The 23,445-nt window shown below is 39.0% G+C and overlaps 1 protein-coding gene across 1 annotated transcript in view; it reads right to left on the bottom strand.

Annotated features, from left to right (window-relative positions):
• FNTB (farnesyltransferase, CAAX box, subunit beta) overlaps positions 1–15,247 on the bottom strand; it is a 92,827-nt gene extending 77,580 nt beyond the window's left edge. The window contains exon 1 of the mRNA XM_077122722.1: positions 15,002–15,247. Coding sequence (XP_076978837.1) covers positions 15,002–15,145 — 144 coding nt within the window. The 5' untranslated portion in view covers positions 15,146–15,247. The remainder of the gene's footprint in view (positions 1–15,001) is intronic.
• Positions 15,248–23,445: the final 8,198 nt, after the last annotated feature.

Genomic DNA, 23,445 nt, shown 5'->3' with positions numbered 1-23,445 from the left:
ACGGCTACTGCTGAGTGCCCAATCTGCCAGCAGCAGAGACCCATACTCAGTCCCTGATATGGCACCATTCCCTAAGGTGATCAGCCTGCTGCCTGGTGGCAGGTTGATTCTGTCAGACCACTTCCATCATGGAGGGGGCAGCGATTTGTTCTAACAGGAATAGACACATACTCGGGATATGGGTTTGACTCCCCTGCACACCATTTTAGGTTTATCTCATTCCAGGAGCTTTTATAAACTAAAACAGATCCTTTGCCCATTTTTAAAACTGGGTTGTCTTTTATTGTTTAGTTGTAATGATTCTTCATATATTCTTGTTACAAGCCCTTAACTAGATACATGATTTGCAAAAATTTTCTTCCATTCTGTGTTATCTTTATGAACTGATATATTTTTAACAGAAAAAGATCATATCAAGGGCACACAGCATGGTTTTTAGAGTACGAACTTAAAAATAATACTTAGCAATAAGCCTGAAAATTTTTTTGACAAGTAATAATGGGTTAATATAGAAATGAAAAAAGCACTCATCTGGGGATGAGAAAATCAAAGCAAGCCCTAAAACATAGAATATCCTTTTTTAGCTGCTCACTTCCCCACAGAGCTTGCCACTGTTACATAAAATCTGAATAAATTTGTTACTGTAAAGATACAAGCATTCTTTGAATGCTATGATTTGCATAACAGAAGGAAATAAGAAACGCTAGTCCTGTATAAAAAAGTTAACATAGCAGGCCAGAGACTGCTATCCCTAGAAAACCTTACTTAAAATGTTGGCCCTTAGTTAGTGTTTGAGAACTTGGATTTCAGGAAGGTCCCAACCATTTCTAGAACTGGTAAGAATGGTTTACTGTGCCTGAATTGTTTGTACAAACAATGAGATTTATGTTGAACACCTCCTTCCCTTTTGGAAGTCTGGAACTTTGATACATGTTAGGAAAGGGATGCTTATGCGTTCAGCACCCAGTAAATACCTGGGGTACTGAGTCTCTAATGAGCTTTCCTGGTACAAAACATTATACACATGCTGTCACAAATCAGTGCTGGAGGAATTGAGTACATACACTATGACTCTACTGGGAGAGGACTCTTGGAAGCCTGCAACTGGTTTTCTCCAAACTTCATTCCATACATCTGCTTTGTATCCTTTGGCTGTGTTAAGTAAAATGAAATGGTTACCTGAACTGGGCATTGCTGGGAGGGACCCCTACCCAAGAAGGGCTTTTCTAGAAGACCAAAATTGTCCTGCAGGGGGTTTCTGAGAAAATGTAACACATTCTACATATCTGCAGATAAGCAATATCTGGTATGTAAGAATAAAACAGTTTAGCTTTCACACAAGATGGTGCCAGGATGAGAGAAACAGTACTAACTAAACAAAGGGCTGCAAATGGCTCAGGCTGGTTTTGCAGGCAGGGAAAAGAGAGGGCCTCTGACGCAAGCCTAGAATTGGCGCCAATTCCTTATATAGGTAAAAACAAGTTTACATAAATAAAGGCCAGCGTCACTGAAATGTAAAGCGTAATCAAAAGCGGTAAACTTCGGAGGGAAATACAAATTAGTTAGACTTCTGGATAGGTTGAAACCTCTGGGGTATCCATCCAATCAGCAGAGAAACAGGGGAAGGACCTGCACACTAGGCTTAGGGTATAAAATCTGTGGCATTCCATTGCTTGGCTCACCAGCCATCATTTTCCCGTTGAGCGCCGTTCAAGCAAGTTCGTGAATAAATTTTTTTCTTCATAATCGGGTGAGCGTTTATTCTCTTTCAGGTATGACTTTCATTCTAACATGGCAATAATCCAGTTTCAGTTCAGAATAGCTGTAAGACCCCTGCCCTAAATTAAGGAGAATCTTAATGTCAGCCAATCAGAACATTTCCTCACTTGCTTTTGTTTTCACCCCATATGAGCTTCCCCTTTCCACCCCTGGACATGGAGCTCCTTTCTGATTTCTGAGTGAGATGCTGTCCAGTTCACAAACTGCTTGATAAAGCTGTGAGATCCTAAAGTTACTGTTACTGAAAAGCTTTTCTTTTAACAGTGGCAATAAATCTTGGTCATGAGTACAACTTGCTGAATCCTGTGAGTCCTCCCAGTGAATCAATGAGCCTGGGGTGGTCTCGGGGACCTCTGACACAATCGAAGTTATAAATTTAGCTTTTAGGACAGAATTAAAAGTTCATAACAATTGCATAATATCTATAAGAAACATGTATAATTAAATTTCTTTTTGAAAAGTTTATCAAAATCTTTAAATACAGGAAAACTGAGTTAGGCTACCTGTTTAAAAAAAAAAGAGGTAAGGGAAAAAAAAAAAAACACAACCCAAATAATGAAGAACTCTGAACATTATATGGCTCACAAATCTGAATTCTGAAAAAAAAAAGCTTCAATGAGTGGATGCTAAAACTTGTCTACTGTTCCTGCCCTCTCACTTTATCTTAAATTTCCATGCTGCATTTCCTTCCCAAAGCAATTGACTATATTACTCAAATCTCTCTTTTCTGCATAAGAACCACCACAGTTACCAGAGGATACAATACGAAACCTGTTTAACAGCCCCATAACAACAGCTAATTTCCTTTTGGGTAAACAGCAAAGGACCGATATGTTCATATTCCTTGGGCTTAGTGCACACAGTTCAGACATGCTAACAAAAGAGATATAGCACTCCCGGGAAAAGAATGACAGCCTAAAGTATCTGATCTATTTCAGAAACATAGTTACTACATGAAAATGTCACAAGAAAGACTACCAGATCAGTCATCAAAGATTTAATCCTAAAGGATTATTTCTTCAAAATCTAAATTAACCTAAAATAAATGAACATTGATCAGATACTTTTTCAAAAAATAGCTACAGAAACATCTTGGGACAATTGGGGAAATTAGATAATATTATGGAATTCTTTTTTTCTGTTCTTAGGTGTATACTATTGGCCCTATGTAGACGAACAACACTCTTAAGAGATGAATGCTTTAGTACCTAGGGGTGTAGTGTGATGACGTCTTCATCTTACTTTCAAACGTGTAGAAAAATATTTATATACATATATACACATAAACATATGCATACACACACACACACATATATGTAGGGAAAAATTGTGAAAGACTGAAATTTATGGGTCTCCTAGCTACGTCATCCATTGGGTTATCTCCACCTTTGTCTTTAATTAGGCTATTTCACAACTCTGTGGAAACAGAAGTTAACTAGTAGAAAACTGATAGTAATCCAAATAATTTCATGTCCACAGAAACACAAATTATAGCTGGTGAAATGTAGTTAATTATCACCCTGTGGATACTGACCAGTTTTATATCCATTTATAAATTTTTCATTTGACTACAAATGTATGGTACTTTGAGTTCTCTTCTGAATCAGGTGTAAAATCTTACTGGTTCGCACATTAACTAACAAGTTAAATAAAATCTTTGACATGTATTTTTTATATTTGTATGAATCATGATTTTTTCCTCCTTTAAAATGTAATCCTTTAACTGTTTCTATATGGGGAGGGGGTATGGTGGTTTAGAGCTGTATAACCTCAGAAAAACATGCTCTTAAACTTAATCCATTCCTGTGGGTGTGAACCCATTCTAAATAGGACTTTTGATGAAGTTACTTAAGACGTGGCCCAATCCAATAAGGATGGGTCTTAATCCTATTACTGGAGTCCTTTATAAGCAGAATGAAATTCAGACAGAGAAAGCAAGTCAGGGAAAGCAAGGACCAAAGAAAACCCCAGGACCAAGGTTCGCCTGCAGCCAGCCCCAGAATTCTAGTCTTCAGGAAGAAAGCACTACCTTGATTTGGATTTGATTTGGACTTTTCCCTAGCCTCAAAACCATGAGCTAATAAATTCCTATTGTTTAAGCCAAACCATTACATGGTATTTGCTTGAGAGGCCAAGTAAACTAAAACAAAGGGGATTAGGTGCAGGGTAAACAGGTGTTATCAATTTTTCTCTAAATTTGAAATTTTTTATAATAAAAAGTTGGGTAAATTATTAAAAATTAAACCAAAACAAAATAAAACCTAAACACCTAGATTCCACCATGACAAGCTTATCTAAGTATAAGAAAAATTTTTTGAAACGTCAATCTCCATGTGTATTCCAAATACATTCAAATGTATAGTAAATAAATGCTTACATTGATTAGAAATGTTTTCTGGCACTTTAAAAACAAATACTCTATAATGCGATACTATTCCACACTCATCAACAGAATGGCTAAAATTGAAATGATGGAGAACAATAAATGTTAATAAGGATATAGAGCAGTAACTCCTCCTCACTCAAAGGACAGAAAGAAGCTTATCATTAATATGTTATAATATTCAGGAGCCCTCCTCTTGCAGAATTTTTCATTAAAGTATTCCTAACAACCCATGTACATATGAAAACATTTGAAATAAGGCAAAGATGGTATCTCAAATCAAAGGGAGAAAAACATGGACTACTGAGTAAATGCTGTTGAGGGGAAACTAGCTTCCTATTCACACCCTAAAAAAAAAAAAAATCAAGGTTGATTAAACTTGAACCTTAAAAACATAAATCATTAAATATATATATATCTTTATATCCTCGGGATAGGAATGACTTCTTCAAAAAGCCCAAAATACAAGGGAAACACTGATACATCTGACTATGTCATAATGAAAAAACTTCTGTGATGCAAAAGAACATAAGCATTGCATGGTTAAAGCAAACAATGGAAGAGGGAAAGATACTTGCAACATTTATAAAAGGAAGAGAATCAGTATCTAGGAGGTAAAAAAAAACTCCTTAAATAGGAAACAAGAGAGGAAAAACCCAATAGAAAAGTGGGCAAAAGATATAAACAGACAATTCACAGAACAGGAAATAGGACTAGCCAACAAACACTTGAAAAGATGCTCAAACTCACTTATTATCAAGGAAATACAAATAAAAATAATATAATAATTAATTAAAATAAGAGACCATTTTCCACAAATTAAGATGGCAGACAATATCAAGTTTTAGAGAGAATGTTGGGAAAATGGGACACAAGTATACCACAAGTTGGAGCTTAAATGAGCACTTCTGAGAGCAATTTGGTAGCATGTAATAAAACTGAAAGGGCACAGACCGTACAACTCAGCAATTCCACCTCTCAAGTTATACCTAGACAGACTCGGGAACACGCACACAAGAAGGTGTGTATAAAGATATTCACTACAGTGGGCCACTGTGGCTCAGCAGGCAGAGTTCTCACCTGCCATGCCAGAGACCTGGGTTCATTTTCTGGTGCCTGCCCATGCAAAAAAAAAAAAGGGGGTAAAAAGATATTCACCATAGTATTTTAATAATAATAGTAAAGACATCAATAGGGAGGTAATGGATAAAATAGAATACTCTAAACTATATCATACTTTTAGCTCATCCCATCTAACTACTATACACTATATAGTATATACTATGGTATATTCTGTACACTATATAGTAGCTGTGATGGTGTGAAGTTATATGTACCTCAGAAAAGTATGTTCCTAAAGTTAGCCCATTCCTAGGGGTGTGGGCCCACTGTAAGTAGGATCCTTTGGTGAGCAGGATTTAATTTAAGATGTTACCCACCTCATTCAGGGTGGGTCTTAATCCTCTTACTAGAATCTTGGAATCCTTTATAAGAGAATATAATTACGACAAAAAAAAAAAAGAGAAAGCCACAGAAGCAAGAAGATGAAAGCAAGGCAACCAGGAAGGGAAGACAGAGACCAGCAGATACCTCCATATGTGCCTTGCCATGTAACAGAGGAATCCAAGACACCCAACAGCCTGTATTTAGGAAGAAGGTATCATCCTGATGATGCCTTGATTTGGACATTTTCACAGCTTCAGAACTGTAAGCTTACTAAAAGTAAACCTATTTTATGGTATCTGCTTTCAGCAGCCTAGAAAACTAAAACAGTACTATAAAAAATATTTTGTACTTTGATGGAAAACCATGCATTGTATGTAGCATACCCTTCCAGGCTACCTGATACTAGCCCCATTCACTATCTTTGAACCATTATGCATTCCTTTGTAAATTACAGGTTAACTGATAAATATGCAAACTCTGTCTTGTTCCGTGGAGGTTTTTTAAAATTAATTTTTTTTTTGCTGTAGTAACATAAAAACGTGCCAGTTTGATCATTTTAAATGTACAATTCAATGGCATTAATTACTTTTAAATGCTGTGTTACCATCACCACCATCCATTACGAAAATATTTCCAGCTTCCAAAACAGAAACTAACTTCCCTTTCTCCCTCTGCTCAGCCCAATAACCCTCTAATCTACTTTTCAGCTCTATGAATTGCTTATTTTAGATGTTTTATATAAGTGGAATCATACATTGTTTTTTTGTGTGTGTCTGGCTGATTTCACTAACCATGTTTTTAAGATTCATCCATATCGTAGTATGTTTCATAATTTCATTCCTTTTTTGCTGAGTAGTATTCCATTTACAGATCTACTATATTTTCTTTATCCATTCACCTGTTGATTGATGTACACTTGGGTTGTTTCCTCTTCTGTGAATAATGTGGCTATGTACTTGGTTCACAGGTATCTGTTGGAGACCATTTTCACTTTCTTTGGATATATACCTAGAAGCTGAATTGCAGGGTCATATGGTAATTCTACATTTAACTTTTTGAGGAACCACCAAACTGTTTTCCACTAGCAAGGTGCCAGAGTTCCAATTTCTCACACTCTCACTAACACTCATTATTTAAATAACACTTGTTTATTTTTAATTGTTTTTATTTAACAATATTTATTTGTTGTTATTTAAACACTTGTCTTTTGAATAATAGCCTAACTTAGCCGGTGAACTGGTATCTTACTGTGGTTTTTGTTTACATTTCCCTAGCGGCTAAAGATGTTGAACACCTTTTCCTGTGCTTATTGGTCTTTTGTATATCTCTTTAGAGAAATGTTTATTCAAATTCTTAACCCATTTCTAAATTAGGTAGCCTTTTTGTTGTTTGGTATTTCAAGAGTATTTTATATATTCTGGATATTAAACCCTCATCAGATAAAGGATTTCTAAATAATTTTTCCCATTCTGTAGGTTGTCTTGATAATGGCCTTTGATACAGAGAAGATTTTAATTCAACAAATTCCAATTTATCTATTTTTTTGTTTCATTGCTCATGCTTTTGTTATAATTTTAAAAAATCCACAGCCAAATACAAGGTCCTGAAGATTTTCCCCTAAGTTTCAACTCTTCTATTTAGACCATTGATCAATTTTGAGTTGATTTTTTTATATGGTGAAGTAGAGGCCCAATTTCATTACTTTGCATGTGAACAGTCAGATTTCTGCTATTTCAAAGAGACTATGCTTTCCCAATTGACTAGATTTGGCACCCTTGTTAAAAATCTATTAGCCATGCCCAACCTCTCCAGAACATCACCTAGTCCCATCTCCCCACACCATGTTATTGACAGCACCTTCCAATATGAAAAAGTTAGAATGGCCATAGCCCAAATACCCCTAAACAGTAGGATAGAAAGATCAAAGGTGATGGTGGAGTTATACAGAGAAGGCAGGGTTTAATAAACAAATATGATTGCTGAATCATTAAACTGACATTTCTTTTAGTCTCTAGTACCTTAGAGCAGCTAGAAACAAAAACCTAAAATTGTGGAATTGTAATCCATACCAAACTCTAAAATCTGTTCTACAACTATTATTGTGCTGTTTTGAAATTTATTGCTTTTTTGTATATATGTTATTTTTCACAAAAAAGAAAAAAAAAAGTCAACTGCAATGATAAAAAAATATTTATTCCTTCTAGCCTCCTATATTCCGGAGCAGCTAAAAGGAAAAATCTGAAGTGATGGTATGGTGGCCCATGACAATCTCTGGGATCTGTCCTGTAACTACTTGTTGAAGAGTGCTTTGAAAACTGTTGCTTTTTTTTCTTTCTTTGTTTAGTATATATACTATATATATATTCAATTTTAAGAGTTAAAAAAAAACCAATTGGCCATGGACTTGAGGGTTTATTTCTTAATTCTCAATTATATTCTGTTGATCTATGTCTGTCCTGGTGTCAGTACCACGCTGTTTTGATTACTACAGCTTTGCAGTAAGTTTTAAAATGGAAAAATGTGAGTCCTCCAACTTTGTTCTTTTTCAAGATGGTTTTGGCTACTTGGGGCCTTCTGCAATTCCTAATGAATTTGATGATTGGCTTTTCCATTTCTGTAAATAAGATTACTGGAATTTTGATCAGCATCACACTGAATCTGTAGATTGCTTTGGGTAGTGTTCACGTTTGCTAGCTGCAGGAATGCAATATACCAGAAATGAATGGCTTTTAAAAAGGGGAATTTAATAAGTTGTTAGTGTACAGTTCTAAGGCTGAGAAAATGTCCCAATTAAACTAATATAGAAATGTCCAATAAAAGGCATCCAGGGAAAGATACGTTGGTTCAAGAAGGCCAATGAGGTTCAGGGTTCCTCTTTCACGTTAGAAGGCACATGGCAAACACAGTTAGGGCTTCTCTCTTGGCTGGAAGGGCACATGGTGAACACAGTGTCATCTGCTCGTTTTCTATCCTGGCTTCCGATTTCATGAAGCTCCCAGAAGGGGTTTTCCTTCTTCATCTCCAAAGGTCACTGGCTAGTGGACTCTCTGCTTCGTGATGCTGCAGCATTCTCTGCTCTCTCTGAATCTCCATTCTCCAAAATGTTTCCTCTTTTATAGGACTCCAGAAACTTATCAAGACCTACCCAAATGGGTGGAGACATGTCATCACCTAATCCAGTTTAACAACCACTCTTGATTAAATCACATCTCTAGGGAGATGATTTGATTAGTTTCAAACATACTGTATTGAATAGGGATTATTCCGCCTTTATGAAATGGTATTTAGGTTAAAACATGGCTTTTCTAGGGGACATACACCTTTTCAAACCAGCACAGGTAGTACTGACATCTCAACAATATTAAGTCTTCTAATACATGACTATGGAATGTCTTTCCATTTACTTAGATCTTCTTTAATTTCTTTCAGTAATGTTTTATAATTTCCAGTGTATAAGCCTTTCACATCCTTGGTTAAATCTATTCCTAGATATTTTAATTATTTAGATGTTATTGTAAAATGAACTGCTTTCTTTGCAGATTGTTCATTGCTGGTGTACAGAAACACAATGATTATTATGTGTTGATCTTGTGCCCCATGACTTGTCTCATAAAGTCATCTCCACTGTGACAAAATTAGTTTTACCTTCATCCACAATTTTTACAAGAAAAGTAAATTTTTGCTTTCTGACTTTTCTTCTGAATTGGTCACAGTATCTGTCTGGTTCTCTCATATAAATAAAATAAAATTTTTAACACGTTTAATTTTATATCTGTATGAGAGTCATGGTTTTACATTTTCGTGAAAATTACCTTTTAAAAGTAGATACATATGGTATATGATTTGCGAATATAACTCAATAAAACTGCTTTTAAAAAAGTAATTATATAGCAGGCGGGCCATGGTGGCTCAACAGGCAGAGTTCTGCCTGCCATGCCAGAAACCCAGGTTCGATTCCCAGTGCTTGCCTATGTTAAAAAAAAAAAAAAAAGAAAAAGTAATTATATAGGATGAATGAGATGTGCATACATTAATTTGGATATAAAAAATATTGTGTTAAAAAAGCAAGATAACAGAGTATGATGCAATTTGTGTAAACTCTTAAACACACCTTACACAAAGAGTAAGTAGAAGGATACACACTGAACTCATGAACTCATGACAGAGGTTGCCTCTGGATAGGGTGAGAAGCTGACTGAACTGAGGATAGAGGTTAAATGAGACTTTGGCTATATTGTAATTGTTTTTCTTTAAATAAATAACCAGAAGCAAAAAAATTAAAATGTTAACAACTGTTAATTCTAGGTTATAGATGAAAATAGCTGTTATGTTATTCTTTTGTATATATAAATACATATCAGTGTGTGTATATATGGTTTATATATAATATGAACTAATATACATACAGTTTGTCTTTTTCAAAAGATGGAGAGATTGTGCTTGACTCTAAGAGTCAGAGATTAAGTGATTTCAACCAAGTCACTAAGATTTGAGGCCAGTGGTTATAAAGAAAGATCTAACCATCTGTCTACATTCTCTACAGCTCTATTTAAAAGATATCTCATGGAGTTTTTCTAGAAAACCAATCAGTAGAAGCACAGAATAATTTCCATTCCCAGATGAGTGTTAAAAACAAATTAATGCATATGGTACTTTCTCTTTCACAGCTTCTATCTAAAACCAATCTCATGGAGCACCAACTTTCATCTCATGGACTATTACCACCCTCTTTTCTACATCTCCCCCTCTCTTCCCGAGGAGGGTCCTTCCAGAAAGCAGATTTGCTGTCTGAGACTTATGCTAATGCGTAAGCTTCAATAAAAGAATTACTAATATATTAAATATGAGGCAAGGATTTTTCATAAAAAAAAAAAGATCTCTCAGAAAAGAAAAGTCACTTTACAATCACTTTCTTACACAGTTCCTCTTACAGTTGGGAGTTCTTTCAATTACTTTATTTTGAATACAAAGTACCAGTTGGAGGTGACGCGTTAACCTAAAACAACTATAGTCAAGGGCTGGTTTTGGCTGCTTATAGAAGGAAAGCTGAAGGTATCAGCAAAAAAGGAGGCCAAATTACACATAGATTTAGCAAGTATTCCTGGGGATATAAACTCAGTTCCAAGTGTGGGAAGTCAATATAAACCAACTTTTAAAGATAACTTTAAAAAGTAACAGATTAAGTGGTTAACTTGTGGCGATCACACCAACTGGACACATTACAAAAAATACTAATGTTATACAAATGGATACTTGTAGCTAGGGATTTAATATTCAATGACAGTATCTTACACACACTGGAAAAAGATGTATCTCAAAGAACTTAAAGCATGATTTGAAAACCATACTGGCTGACTCAAAAAGTGGCTCCAGTAATGACAGAAATATTTGTGTTATTTTACAAAGTCTGCGATTTTAAACAGACATATTACCTAAATTTAAAACATAAATTTTAAAGTAGACATTTAATTAGATTCACCTACACACATGTATTTTCAAGTGGCCCAGAAAACATTATTTGGACTTTTAAATTTTTATAATTTTTTTTATTTGATTTTTTTTTTTTACAGGGAAAGTAGGAGACTCCTTGATATTTGGAATTGCCTTATAGTTGGGCATATATAGTATACTGAATTTCAATAAGGAATAAAATAGAGTAAAAACAGATTCACATAACCTACTGACCACTCAGCCAAGCAGAGCTCTGGCCCCTTCTATCAGAAACCTTTAAAAAAAAAAACAAAAAAAAACCATGATCATATTTGGTTACTTGTTCCAACTCAATTTAATGGTTTTCAGAAACTATAACTAGAAACATCAGCAGAATCTAGAATTCCTTCCTAGAACCCCGGGCTGTGACCTCTTTCAGGATCTGCAGTGGCTTCCTGCCCATCACTCTAAGTTAGTACTTCAGCCTGGCCGCAATCTGGACCTACCCACAGAGCTGACCTAATTTCCTACCACATTCAATGTGCACCCTCCATTCCCTATAAGCCTTTTCTTCATTTGTCTGCAACCAAGCCTGGGTCTTCTCTCCTAATGACCCCTCCCAGTGGAATGGAGGTCCAAACTCCATTTATAGCCCAACTCTAATTCCAAATTCTCCATGAAGTGGTCCTAACTGCTTCAGCCCAGACAGATGGCTCTTTCACTCCCTGAAAACCTACAGCAATACAGTTATAAATTTAGCACATAATCACATGCTGTCATAATAATCCTGTGATTGCTTCAGACAAATTCTTTTATTCTAAGAGAACACAATTTTAAGGGCAAGGACCAAGACTGATAATTCTTCCTTATTTCCCCTCAGAGTTGACTGTCACTTGATTAAATATAGTATAAGGACAACCTGCTATTTGAAATGAGGGATGCTTTTGCCCCTGTCTAAGGGCAAAGTAAAGGAAAAACAGGAGTAGTATCTTCCATAAACAACTGTTTTTTGCAAGGCTGCTCCTCTGCAACTATTAACCTACTGGCCTGAATCACACAGCCTTTACACTGGGATGATTCCAGATGGCACAATAAGAAAAGGAGCCTCTGATGACACAATACATACTGTGCACACACATTTTCCCCCCTTTTTCTCCAGGCCTAGAACAAGTTTCATAAAGGCATCAACTTGGCATCTTTTGTTCACTGCCTTAGCGCCTGGCACATAGAAGGCACTCAAGCATATGTTAATGAAATATTAATAAATGAAAATGAATGAATGGAACAGAACAACCCATAGAAAAGGGCTCTTTTCTCACCATTTAAGGTTTAACTTCCATTATCAGATTATTATTTAACAAACAAATAAAGTCTCCTGAGAATCAGATAGGAGGCAGGTGAGTAAGCTCTTGTTCTTATTGACTATGGCACCAAATTGAGTTCTGTCAGTAAATCTCTGTGAATAAATGGAAGCTTCGATCAGAACCCAAAGCAGTGGTATCCTTTGGAATGAACTTCTCCTAGGAAGGTTAATATGTCTGATGAATACACCATTATTAACCTACCAACCCAACACTTCTCTAAGCCTCAGCTGCCTTATTTGTAAAATGACTGAATGCTGGGACCCAATAAAAGTCATCATGATGATTATCAAAACATTGAGGCAGCTGTGAGACACATACCACATTACCTTCCTACTGTCTTGAACCACTTATCCTTGGTTTTTAAAATGTGAGCTGAAGTAATGACATGGAAAAGAAATTCAAGATGCTCTATGATCTACCATATAGCTGGGTCCAGATTTGACAGACGCCCTATAACATCAGTGTTCCACATTAAAACTTTACCTCCAGTCTTGGCCCTGTCACTGGCCCACCCTCTTGCAGAGCAGAACCTTCTTGTATCCATTTTTGCATCACTCATAGCGCCTAGGTACTTAGAACATAAGTACTGTTGTTTTCCTGGTAGGAACTCTGCAGGGCAATTGTTTTAGTTTACTAAGGCTGCCAGAATGCAATACACCAGAGATGGACTGGCTTTTATAAAAGGGATTTATTTGGTTATAAGTTTTCTAATTTGGTAAGACACATGGAGACATCTGCTGGGCTTCTCTCCTGGCTTCAAAATGGCTTTCTCCAGGGTGATTCCTTTCTGCATCTCCAAATGTCTGGGTCTGAGCTGGCTCTGGGTTCTGAGCTGTGTTGAGCTGAGCTGTGCTGAGCTCTCTTCTGACCTCTCTCTCTTAAGCCTCCAGCTAATTAAATTAAACATCACTCATCGAAGAAGGCACTCCCCCTAGCTGACTGAAGATGTAATCAGCCATAGATGAATGTTACATGCTGATGATTTAAGTCCACAGCAAGAGAACCCGGGACTATCATCTGGCTAAGTTGACACCTCAACCTAACTATAACACACTCGAATGAAAAAAGTAGTAAAAGAAAAAGAGAAAAAGCTCCCCATAATATTCCTGTTTTCCACTTGCCTCTCTAACCTGGAAGTCCCTGTTCAGGTCTCTAAAAGTAACAGACCAACTTCTGAATCCCTTTTCCACCAGCAACCTATCCATACTCTAATCTACTGGGTAAATTCAGTTAACTATATAAAAGGTGACCTCACAGTCCAAGGTCAGATACACAAAAAAGGGTTTGGCCTGACTCAACAATCCATCATTTAGAAATATCACAAACATCAAGTAGAATTCTCATTGATGGGAGATTTCTTTGCAATCTTCTGCAAATGACTTCTGTAGAAGGAAGCAATAATGGGTTAACTAACCAGGGGACCTTGATTCAAAAGGTAAGGGTTTCCTTTTCTACCCTACACTTCACGAAGCTTAAATCTCCAGTTCCATTATTTTCTCTGCTACTATGTGCATAACCTTGTACTTAGGCCCTCATTTTTTGTTAATTTATAGTCATAGTTATAAATACACAATATAATAATTATAATTATTGCCATTAATTTTGCCTAAATAGAGGCTTCCAACTTCAGGTATGAAAAACAAGGCAGGTCCCACCAAGGTTAAGCCCAGAAACTGATCTTACTAGGAGATCTTATTAGCAAGCAGCCTAATGTGAGTGCTAAAAAATAAACACCCTGACTGACCACTTCTCCAGGCAACAGATAGGTAAGCATTTCCACAATAACTAACTCGGAAAAATTCCAATTGGGGAATGAAAAGAAAAAACTATAGCTCACTACTCATTTCCTAAACACTCTTTTCAAAGTGATAGGTTCAGTTCTACCTCTAGGCCTTAGCGAATGACAAGTAGTCCAAAATTCATACTTTTATTGTAACACTTTCCAAATTGTATTGTTTTTCTTTCTGGCCTCTCCAACTACACAGTACGCTGCTCCTGGACAGGGGGTACGATTATTTATCTTTGGATTTACAGCTTTTAACATTGTGTCCAATACACAGCTGGTGCTCAAATGACTGAACGACTAACATGATATTCACCTACCACGCAAGCCCCAAATATGGTATTGCAGGTCAAAAATTAAACAGGTTATGGACCGACATGAGTGCAGTCTGGCCAAGTCTTTCTGCTCTATGTACTGAGACTGAACAGGCTGAGGGAAGTGCACCCTTCATCCGAGAACCTCCCGCTGCCACTGCTGAATGGACTAGGCTCTCCGACCCGCCCGGGCTGCTTCAGCCCTCCAGTCACAGAACAAGAGTCCCTCCGCTTCCTAAGGCAGACGGGACGCAGGTACTGCCCTCTTCTCCAGGCCCAACCCTAGCAGTGACCCTCTCCCACCCGGCCCCATGAAAGCTCGGCTCGGAAGCCCAAACCTGGGCGCCTACAGCGTCCCCGCGGGGAGGCGCCCTGGTGCACTGTGGGAGTCGTAGTTCCCGGCGAGTTCCGCGGACACGGTGGGTTCCCACGGCGCCCGGCTGACCGACTCCCGCGCCCAGCAGTCCCCGCGCGGGCGTCTCGCCCCGTCCCGCCACCTCACCTGTTCTATGGACGTGACTGTTTCCACCGAGTCGTCTTGCAACCGCTCCTGCGCGTGCTCCGGCCTCAAACTATACAGCGGCTCCGACCAGACGGGGGAGGAGGATGGCGGGCAATAGTAGGTAAAGGAACTCGGAGAAGCCATGATCAGGAGAACAGCGGGCGGTGTACAGGACTCAGCTTCCTCAAGCAACAACGCGCATTGAAACTCGAGCGGGTTAAGGCGGTACGGACACCGGGTAGAGTCAAAATATATAGGAACGCGAATCTCTCGCCTCCTCCCTACTTCGTTTCTGGGAGTGGGTCACTGGGATGCTGCCGCCCCCCACTGGGCAGAGGAACTGCTGCAAGAAGCGGTTGCCCGAAGTGTGGGAAGGATGTGTACATTTGACTTTCATTTCAGAAGGATGGCGTAGGATGATGCCTTGGTTCGTTAGGGAAATTAAAAACAAAAACTTCAACACCATGCCAGTTCTCAGTTGTAATGGCAGGAATTTGCACTTTCAGGTGCCCGAAAGCCAGTAAGTATAACTTTAAAGGTCCGACAGCAATTCCATCAGCCTTATGCTATTGCTAATAGAATTATTGTGCACCTTTGGGTATGTGACAGCCACCTGGGAGAAGGCAACTGCTTCTCAACAAATGTGTAGCATTGCTGTCTCACTACTCAGTGATGGAGGAACGGGGCATTGCCGTTTTCTCCTGTCCCCTCGGAGGTTACATTTGAAATAGCAGGAACTAAAATGCGGAAGGAACAAGTATCTGGGAAGCAACCAAGGAAGTATTCAGTCATTTATTAAGCAAATATTTATGAAGTATCTACCATACCTAGGAATGTAAAAGTTAACAAAACAAGATCCCTGCAGATTGGACAGAATTAAAAATGAACGAACACAGGAAATATATGAAGACTTGTGGTAAATGCTATGAAGGAAAATAACAGGATCGTCGAGGAAGACTAAGGGGCAAAGGGATGATGAATTCGTTTGGGTGGTCGGGCCAAGCTTCTCTGAGTCAGTGACTTTATCAAAGACAAAACTGCACAGGACAATGTTGAACAGGCAGGGTTGACTTTATTCAGAGGCTGCGATAGCAAGGGAGAGAGAGAGTAGCTCAACTCCGTTGAAACAAAGGACAGAAAGCTTTTTAAGGACTCATAGTGGGTTGGAGGGAAAGCAGTGGAGGATGATAAGCGCGGCAGATCACCGGGGAGGGTGAGTGATGAGGCGGCAAGTAGGAGCACTTGGCTCAGAATGTTTTCGTTTGAGGTAATTGGGCCACCTGGAGTCTGTAAAGGCCAGGAGAGAGGAGGAGGGAGATAAGGAACAGTACTCTGTAAGGAGCCTCGCTGGCGCCTGTGGAGGGAGAAAAGAGGGGCATTTTGGGGGCGTGTGATATTTAGAATAGTTAGCATCTGAATTGTCTTTCTTCCTTTTCTTTTTCACCCCGTGCAGTCTAAGTTGCTTTTATCTACAGCCCCCCCACCCCCCACCCCCCACCCCCCGTTGGGATATTGGTTTCCAGGGAGTCAGAACAGGGGAAGGAGCAAGCAGGAGCCTGCAAGGAATAAGACTGGCATTTGAACCACAGCAAGTTCAAGAGCTCATGCTGCAAATAAACATCTATGTTTGTATTCATTATAACTCTTATTGTGTGGATCAATCATTGTATATGCCTCCATAAAACCAATTTTAAAGTTGTAATATTAGGAAAACTCTGCTACTACCTCTGGACCCCCCCCCCCCCAAAAAAGGAAAAGAATCTCGTTCAGGGCCCACATCAAAAAGACTGTACCAAAATTAAAATACTAAGAGGGTGGGGGTTGTATAACAGACTTTCCAGATAGACTTGCTGACAAGATCTATTTCCTGCTCAGAGCATTTTACTCCCACTCAATTTCAAGTCACATATCTAGGATCCAGGGAACAGTGGTGTGATATTTCATAACCAACCGTTCCCCTGTTCTCAGTCTGCATTCAAATAGAAGCCCTCAGTAAGATTCCAGGGTTGCCGTTGCCAGTGAGATGGCATAAAAGCCGCAGACGGGAGAACAGTACCACCACGCCCCTCTTAATGGTACTATTGCAGTTAAAGACCTGTAGGCGCCAGGATGTTACCAAATCTGGGAATCTACGTGGAACTGTATGGGTTAGACTGGGATGTTGACATCGTATTGTCTTTCCCTTAGTTCTGTTTTGGAAAAAAAAAAAAAACTGCCTGATAAACACTGGGTCATATTTAAGGATTCAGCCTTCTTTGAAAAGACTTGCTTTGCTTAAGAGCTAGAAACTTAACATTTCAATCCCAAGAATTATGTTTTTGAAAAGAGTAGTTGGGAAGAGTTTTGTATCACAATTGTTACATCTGTATAAATGCACCTAAAGCAATTGCAAATTATATTCTAGAACTAGAACTCTGTTTCACAAATGTAGCCTCCTCTGCAGTGGGATCTGAAAGATGTTAATAGGGGTATGGCAAGAGTCTCCTGCAGGACAGTGTCTGTTCAGTCATTAAATATTTCAGTAACCCCCAGTTGCTGAGCACTGAGCTAGGTGCTGAGGAGACAGTGAACAAGCCAGACACATAGTCTGTGCCCTCATGAGTCTCATGATTTACCCAAAGAAACAGACATTAAACAATAATTATAGCATTGACTATTTCATTACAGTTGGGGAAAATGGCATGAGTGAGAAGCACAAGGTGTTGTGAGATTGCGTAACAGAGAAGACCTAAAGTAATCTAGTAATCAGGAAAGACTCCCAAAGGGAAAAGGGTTATCTGAGTGAGGGGACATTCCTGGCAGAGCAAACTCCAGTGAAAACCAAAAGTCGACTTTTGAAACAAGTCTTTTTAGAAACAAGAAATGGAAAATATAAGGTGTTTGTACTCTATGTAAACGTCGAGAAGATTAGCTTCTGACCAACAGTGATATGCCAGTTTCCCTTCCTCTGAGTTTAATAAAACTACTTGTTAAAGAAGCAGAATGAATATAAGTATTGGTACCACAGGGAATGATGTAGTTACAGGGGAACACCTTAATAACCAATAGCAACCCAGCTTGAACTGCAGATGGCTTGGATTTATTTTACTCAAATTCCTGATATTTTTCCTGAGTTAAATTGTAAATCTTACTTGTTTCTTTTTTTAAAAAAAATGCAGAGAGTGCTATTTGTCCTTCTATTAAAAGCAGAAAAACAAGAAAAAAAGAGTAATGGCTTAAATAAACCGCTAGAGGTCGCTCATAGGATAGGCTTTAAAGCTGCGTTACTCTCCCAAGCCTTCTGTCTGTATGATTTGTTTCTCTTCTTAATATCTTGTGAAACTTTGTAATAATACAACCTGGAAAGTTTGTAAAATAGAAAGAAACCACCTGTTATCCCAATAGGAAAGTATTTTCCTCCCCACATTTACTCCCCTAGTAGCATCTGTGCTGGATGGAATCCATCTGGATGGATGACTTCCCAAGCTCCTACCTAAGGCCAATTCCTACCCATCTCCTCAGACCTCACCCAAGGACTTTACTCCAACGACTCTCCTTTCTCTCTCCTAAACGTCAAGGTTTTCCTTTACTTGATCGTGCCCATCACCCTAAAACATGTTATTTGTCTATTCTTGAGGTGGGGGGTGGGGGGGTGGACATGTTTAACCCTCTCGGTTCTACTCTTCCTCCAGTTACCTCTCCATTTCTCATTTCCTTTTAGAGCAAAAATCCTTCAAATAATTACCCCTACCCAAATCTCCTATTCCTCTCCTCCAACTCATTCTTGAACATATTTCAACCTGGCTTCCAAATCAGCGCTTGTCAAGTCCCCAATTAAATGCCATATTGCTAAGTCCAATGGCAAATTCTCAGTTCTCATATCAAGGCCTCCTGTTTGACTTCCAAGCAACAGCTGACATGGTTGATCATTCCCTGCTCCTGAAAACATATTCTTGCCTCATAAAGGACACCACAGCCTCCTGGTTTTCCTTTTGCCTCATTGGCCTGTGTTACTTCATCATCTCCCTGACATCTTAACTTTGGGGTTGTCCCAGTTTCCAGTCCTTGGACCACTCCTGCGTCTACACTCACTCCCTTGTGAGATCATGCAGTCTCTCAATGTTTTCAACGCCACCATTAGGATGGAAACCCCCTGATTTATTTCTCCCACTGGATCTTGCTCCTGAACTCCAGAGTTCACATCTAATGCCTAACTAAAAGATAGCTAATAGGCATTTAACCCTTAACATCTCACAACAGAGTTGCTGGTCTTTTTTCCCCAAATCTGTGTACTCATCACGGTCCTTCCCGTCTCAGTTAATGGTAACTCCATCCTTCCTGCCCAAAGACTTTGGAGCTGTCCTTTCTACCTCTCTTTCACACCTCATAAATCCTGTTCAAAATATAAATCCAGAGTCTGAACATTTCCACTGCTAGTGTCCTGATCTAAACCATCATCATCTGTCACTTAAATTCTTACAAAAGTCTCTTAATTCTTTTCCCTGATTTCATTCTTATCCCTCTACAGCCTAACTCTAATGCAAAAGCCTTACAGAACCTTTAAAAATATAAGCAAAAAATCAACCCTTAGCTCAGAGCCCTTTCCTCCTCTCTTTCAGGAGTCTTCACCATGGCCTTCAAGACCCAAGAGACATCTCTGACCTCTTCTTTTACTCTCCTGCTTGTTCCCTCATCCAGCCATGCCGACCTCCTTGCTCATCTGTGTTTTTTCAGGCACACTCCAGCCTCACACCTTGTACCCTTGCTCTTCTGTCTCCTTGTAATGCCCCTTCCCCAGATGTAGGCATGGTCTGCTCCCCCACTTCTGATAGTCTTTACTCAAATTCTCAGCCTTTCCTGACTTCCCTATATAAAGCTGCCACACCCTCCCACTCTAGTAATACTCTATCCCTCTCTCCTTTTTAATTTTTCTCCACAGCACTTACCACCAGCTAATATAATTTATATTTTACATATGTTTTTGTTTACTGTCTGCTTTCCCCCCAACTAGGATGTAAACTCTACAAGGCAGGGATTTTTGTATCTTTTGCACATTGCTGTATTCGGTAGTACATGGTAGGCATTATATAAATGAGTTAAATGAATTGAATGATTTCCAGTTACCATAATAAACATTTGAGTGCTTGTTTGTTTAACATATTGTAGAAGATAATGGCAATGAACATAATAGTAGTCTTACCCTTCCAATAAATATTAAAATACAAAATATAAATAAATATATAAATGAAAATAAATATAGTTTAAAATAGAAAATAAATAAACATGGATAAATATAAAATAAGACATACACAAAATGCAATAGGAGAACTGGGGAAGGAGTAATTAATTCTAATCTATTTAAAGAGAGGGTCTTCTAACATATAACATTTGCGTTCAGTAATATTTTCAATAGAGTAAATAGTCCGTCCTGAAAACTTTAAATGATTACATTAGAATTTGGAAATTATGAATTCTTATTTCCTGTAGCACAGAAAAGGAAATGCAAAAATGTTTCCCATCACCCAAAAAGAACAGCTTTTGACTACAGTGATTTTATGGCACAGAGAACTATGAGCTTCGGGAAAAAAATCAATAAATCATCAATTCTACATGCTTGCATGATTTTGTGTCATACATTGATGTAAAATAAATCACATTCCATATTATTAATAATTACATACACTCTCACTGAAAACCTGTACAAAGTATTATGACCCTGAGTTCTGTTTGGAGTTTAGTATGGTGAAAACTATTTTACAGCAGAGACAAAATTGAAGCCAACTGGACACATCGTTCATACTGAAAAATCTGAGAAACGATTTTCAAGACTGTCAAAAGGCAACAGCAGAAGTATGGTCTCCAGTGCATACTGGAGACTCTCAGCCCTGGTTGTGCCCTGGAGTCAAGAAAGTGTTCAAAAATTAACTGTGGTGATGAATGCACAACTAGATGATGATACTGTGGACCACTGATTGTCCACTTTGGGTGATTATATACTTTGTGAATATATCTCAGTAGAATTGCATTTAAAACAAAAACAACCTTCTACTCTAGATCCTCTATTTCCTCTTTCCCCTCTGCCCACTAGATGCCAATGTCCATGGCAGCCCTCTAAATTCAAATTTTCCCAAACCTGCATACTCGTGGTCCTTCCCATCTCAGTTAATGGTAACTCCATGTGTTCCAAAAGTTACAAAAATCTCAGTTAACAGAGATCTTCAGTGTTTTACTCTCCTGGACAAATTGGCATAATCACTTTATAGATTCAAAATTATTTTCTGGGTAAATATTGTGACCTCTTTCAATAGTATATGTTAACACTCCTTTCAGACAGCCTTTCTGAAGTTTGCTAACTTATAGCCACAGGGTCAAATCTCCCCTCTCCTTTGAGTATCCTGAAGTGTCACCTTCCCGATGGGAGTGTCCTAGAGCCCCTCGTCCCCTACTGTCTATAAGGCAATCTTGGAGGGGCTCTAACATAGACATTCCGGTAAAAAAGGAAAAGTCCAAGATCCTGAGAGAACTGGGGTCTGGTGTTTTCCAATCCTTGGGGGCAGGCAATCAGTCCTTCCTAGAGCAATGTCTTACTTTTTAAATTCAATTGAATCCCACAATAGGAGCCCCTTGTTGAAGAGAGCAGAGCCTCCGCTGGCTGGGTACCTCAGTGACTTCAAGGGAACAAAGCCACTCCCACTTCCACCCCTTGCTGCCCATCAGACTTAGCATGAAAGGGAAGTAAATCTTAAAGGTGTGAGCCCCTGAGCTCTAGGAGTTTATCTGTTAGAGCAAGCCACATTGCCTTAACTAATACAATGATCCACTGCTGCAAACATAATTTTAACAGGAAAAGTTAATATGACATTTTGCACGGCTGTGGTTGCTAATCATATTTCCCAGCTCCAGTCTCATGAAGGGAGGGATCTCTGCTGAGGTTCACCCATCACAAAATCCTCCATAGTCACAGTCTAGACCTCCTATCCGGAAGCCTCAGGAAGGACACCACAACTTTCATTTCCTACTCCGATAGGATGAAAGAATTCCTTAAAAACAAACTGTGCACAGGAAAGCATATGTGATGAGGCGCCTAAATTTGGTCCTGAAGGTAGTGGCCAGGACACAAGGACAACTTGAAATGTACTGTGGATCATTTTGTATTAATATGACTTACAGTTAGGATAGTTTCCTTTGGAGTATTAAGATTCTTGACCCCAACGACTCTCTAACAATTTGCTCTGTCCCCTCTTTCCTTGTCAGTTCAGATTTCTTTTTCCATCATTCTCTACTATTCAGTGATAGAAAAGAAAAAGGATGTAAATGGAGGACAATACTGGGTATGGTGGTGTCTGTTCAGCTTCTCCTGATTCTGAGATAAGACAGAAGAAATCTTTCTGCAAGTGAGTGTATCACCTACAGACACCCTAGAATTGGAAACACAGGTATGAGTGTGGAAGAGAGGTAGGCACAGGGCTCCCCCATCAGGGATCTGGCAGCAGGCTGCCTCTCTTGTGCATCTCTCCAGTTATTCAGCCGTTGCTATGGGCAGATCAAACAGTGGTGCCCTCGGCAGCTGTTTAAACAGGGAGCATGCTCAGTGTGATGGCAGGGGGGTGGGGGGATGAGAGGGATAAGAATCAGCATAACATAACTGAGAGCCTTATTTTTGGAGGCTTCTTGTGGGAGATGCATCCATTTACCATTTCTCAGATGTCTCCTAACTCTACTGAAATCTCACCCAGGCCAAGTTGACCAGAACTGGGGAGGATGCCAAAATGTCCCACTAAGTGGCTGGGTTGAGGGGATTGAATTAGGCATTTCATTTACAAAGACTCTAGTTAGAGCAAACTTTGTTATCTCCGTTAGTCCATGTGGTTCTTTTGCTAACATTGTCCCCAAATCTTAGATTCTCCACCTCATAGAGTGGAGAGACAGAGACAGAGAGAGAATGACAAGTTCTCTGTAAGACGACTCTAAAAGTGGCCGAGCCAGGATGAGAATGGTTAATGGAAGCTTGGATTTCTAGGCCATTCATCCCTCCCTTCCCCTTTTTTTAAGTGATATAAGCTACTGAATTTGAGGTCAGCCCAGTATAATGAAATATCCTCACATTTTTACCAGTATGAGCATTTTATTTCCCTGGATGAGTTCAGAAAACCTCACTCCCTTTCCTGACTTGCCCAGGAAAGCCATTTCCTTCAAAGGGAAATTTCCTCTTGGACTGAGGACTCCACCTAAGAATGCAGCCTCCCCCCTCCCCCCCCCACACACACACTGTACCTTCCATGTGCAGCAAAGGAAGAGCTGCTAATAACCCAGTAAGGCGGCCTGTGGAGTCTTTACTGATCAATAGAAAGGCAGCTAAAGAGTCATGTTGGATTAAACTGGACCTCTGTACTTTGGTATGGTGGTCTAGGGGGCTAATTGCAGTAGGACAGGGCCTCAGTTCAGCTAAAACATCCTTGGCCATA

This window comes from Tamandua tetradactyla, chromosome 12 (assembly GCF_023851605.1).
Source record: "Tamandua tetradactyla isolate mTamTet1 chromosome 12, mTamTet1.pri, whole genome shotgun sequence".
Lineage (NCBI taxonomy): Eukaryota > Metazoa > Chordata > Mammalia > Pilosa > Myrmecophagidae > Tamandua > Tamandua tetradactyla.
This window is presented reverse-complemented; position numbering and strand designations above follow the sequence as displayed.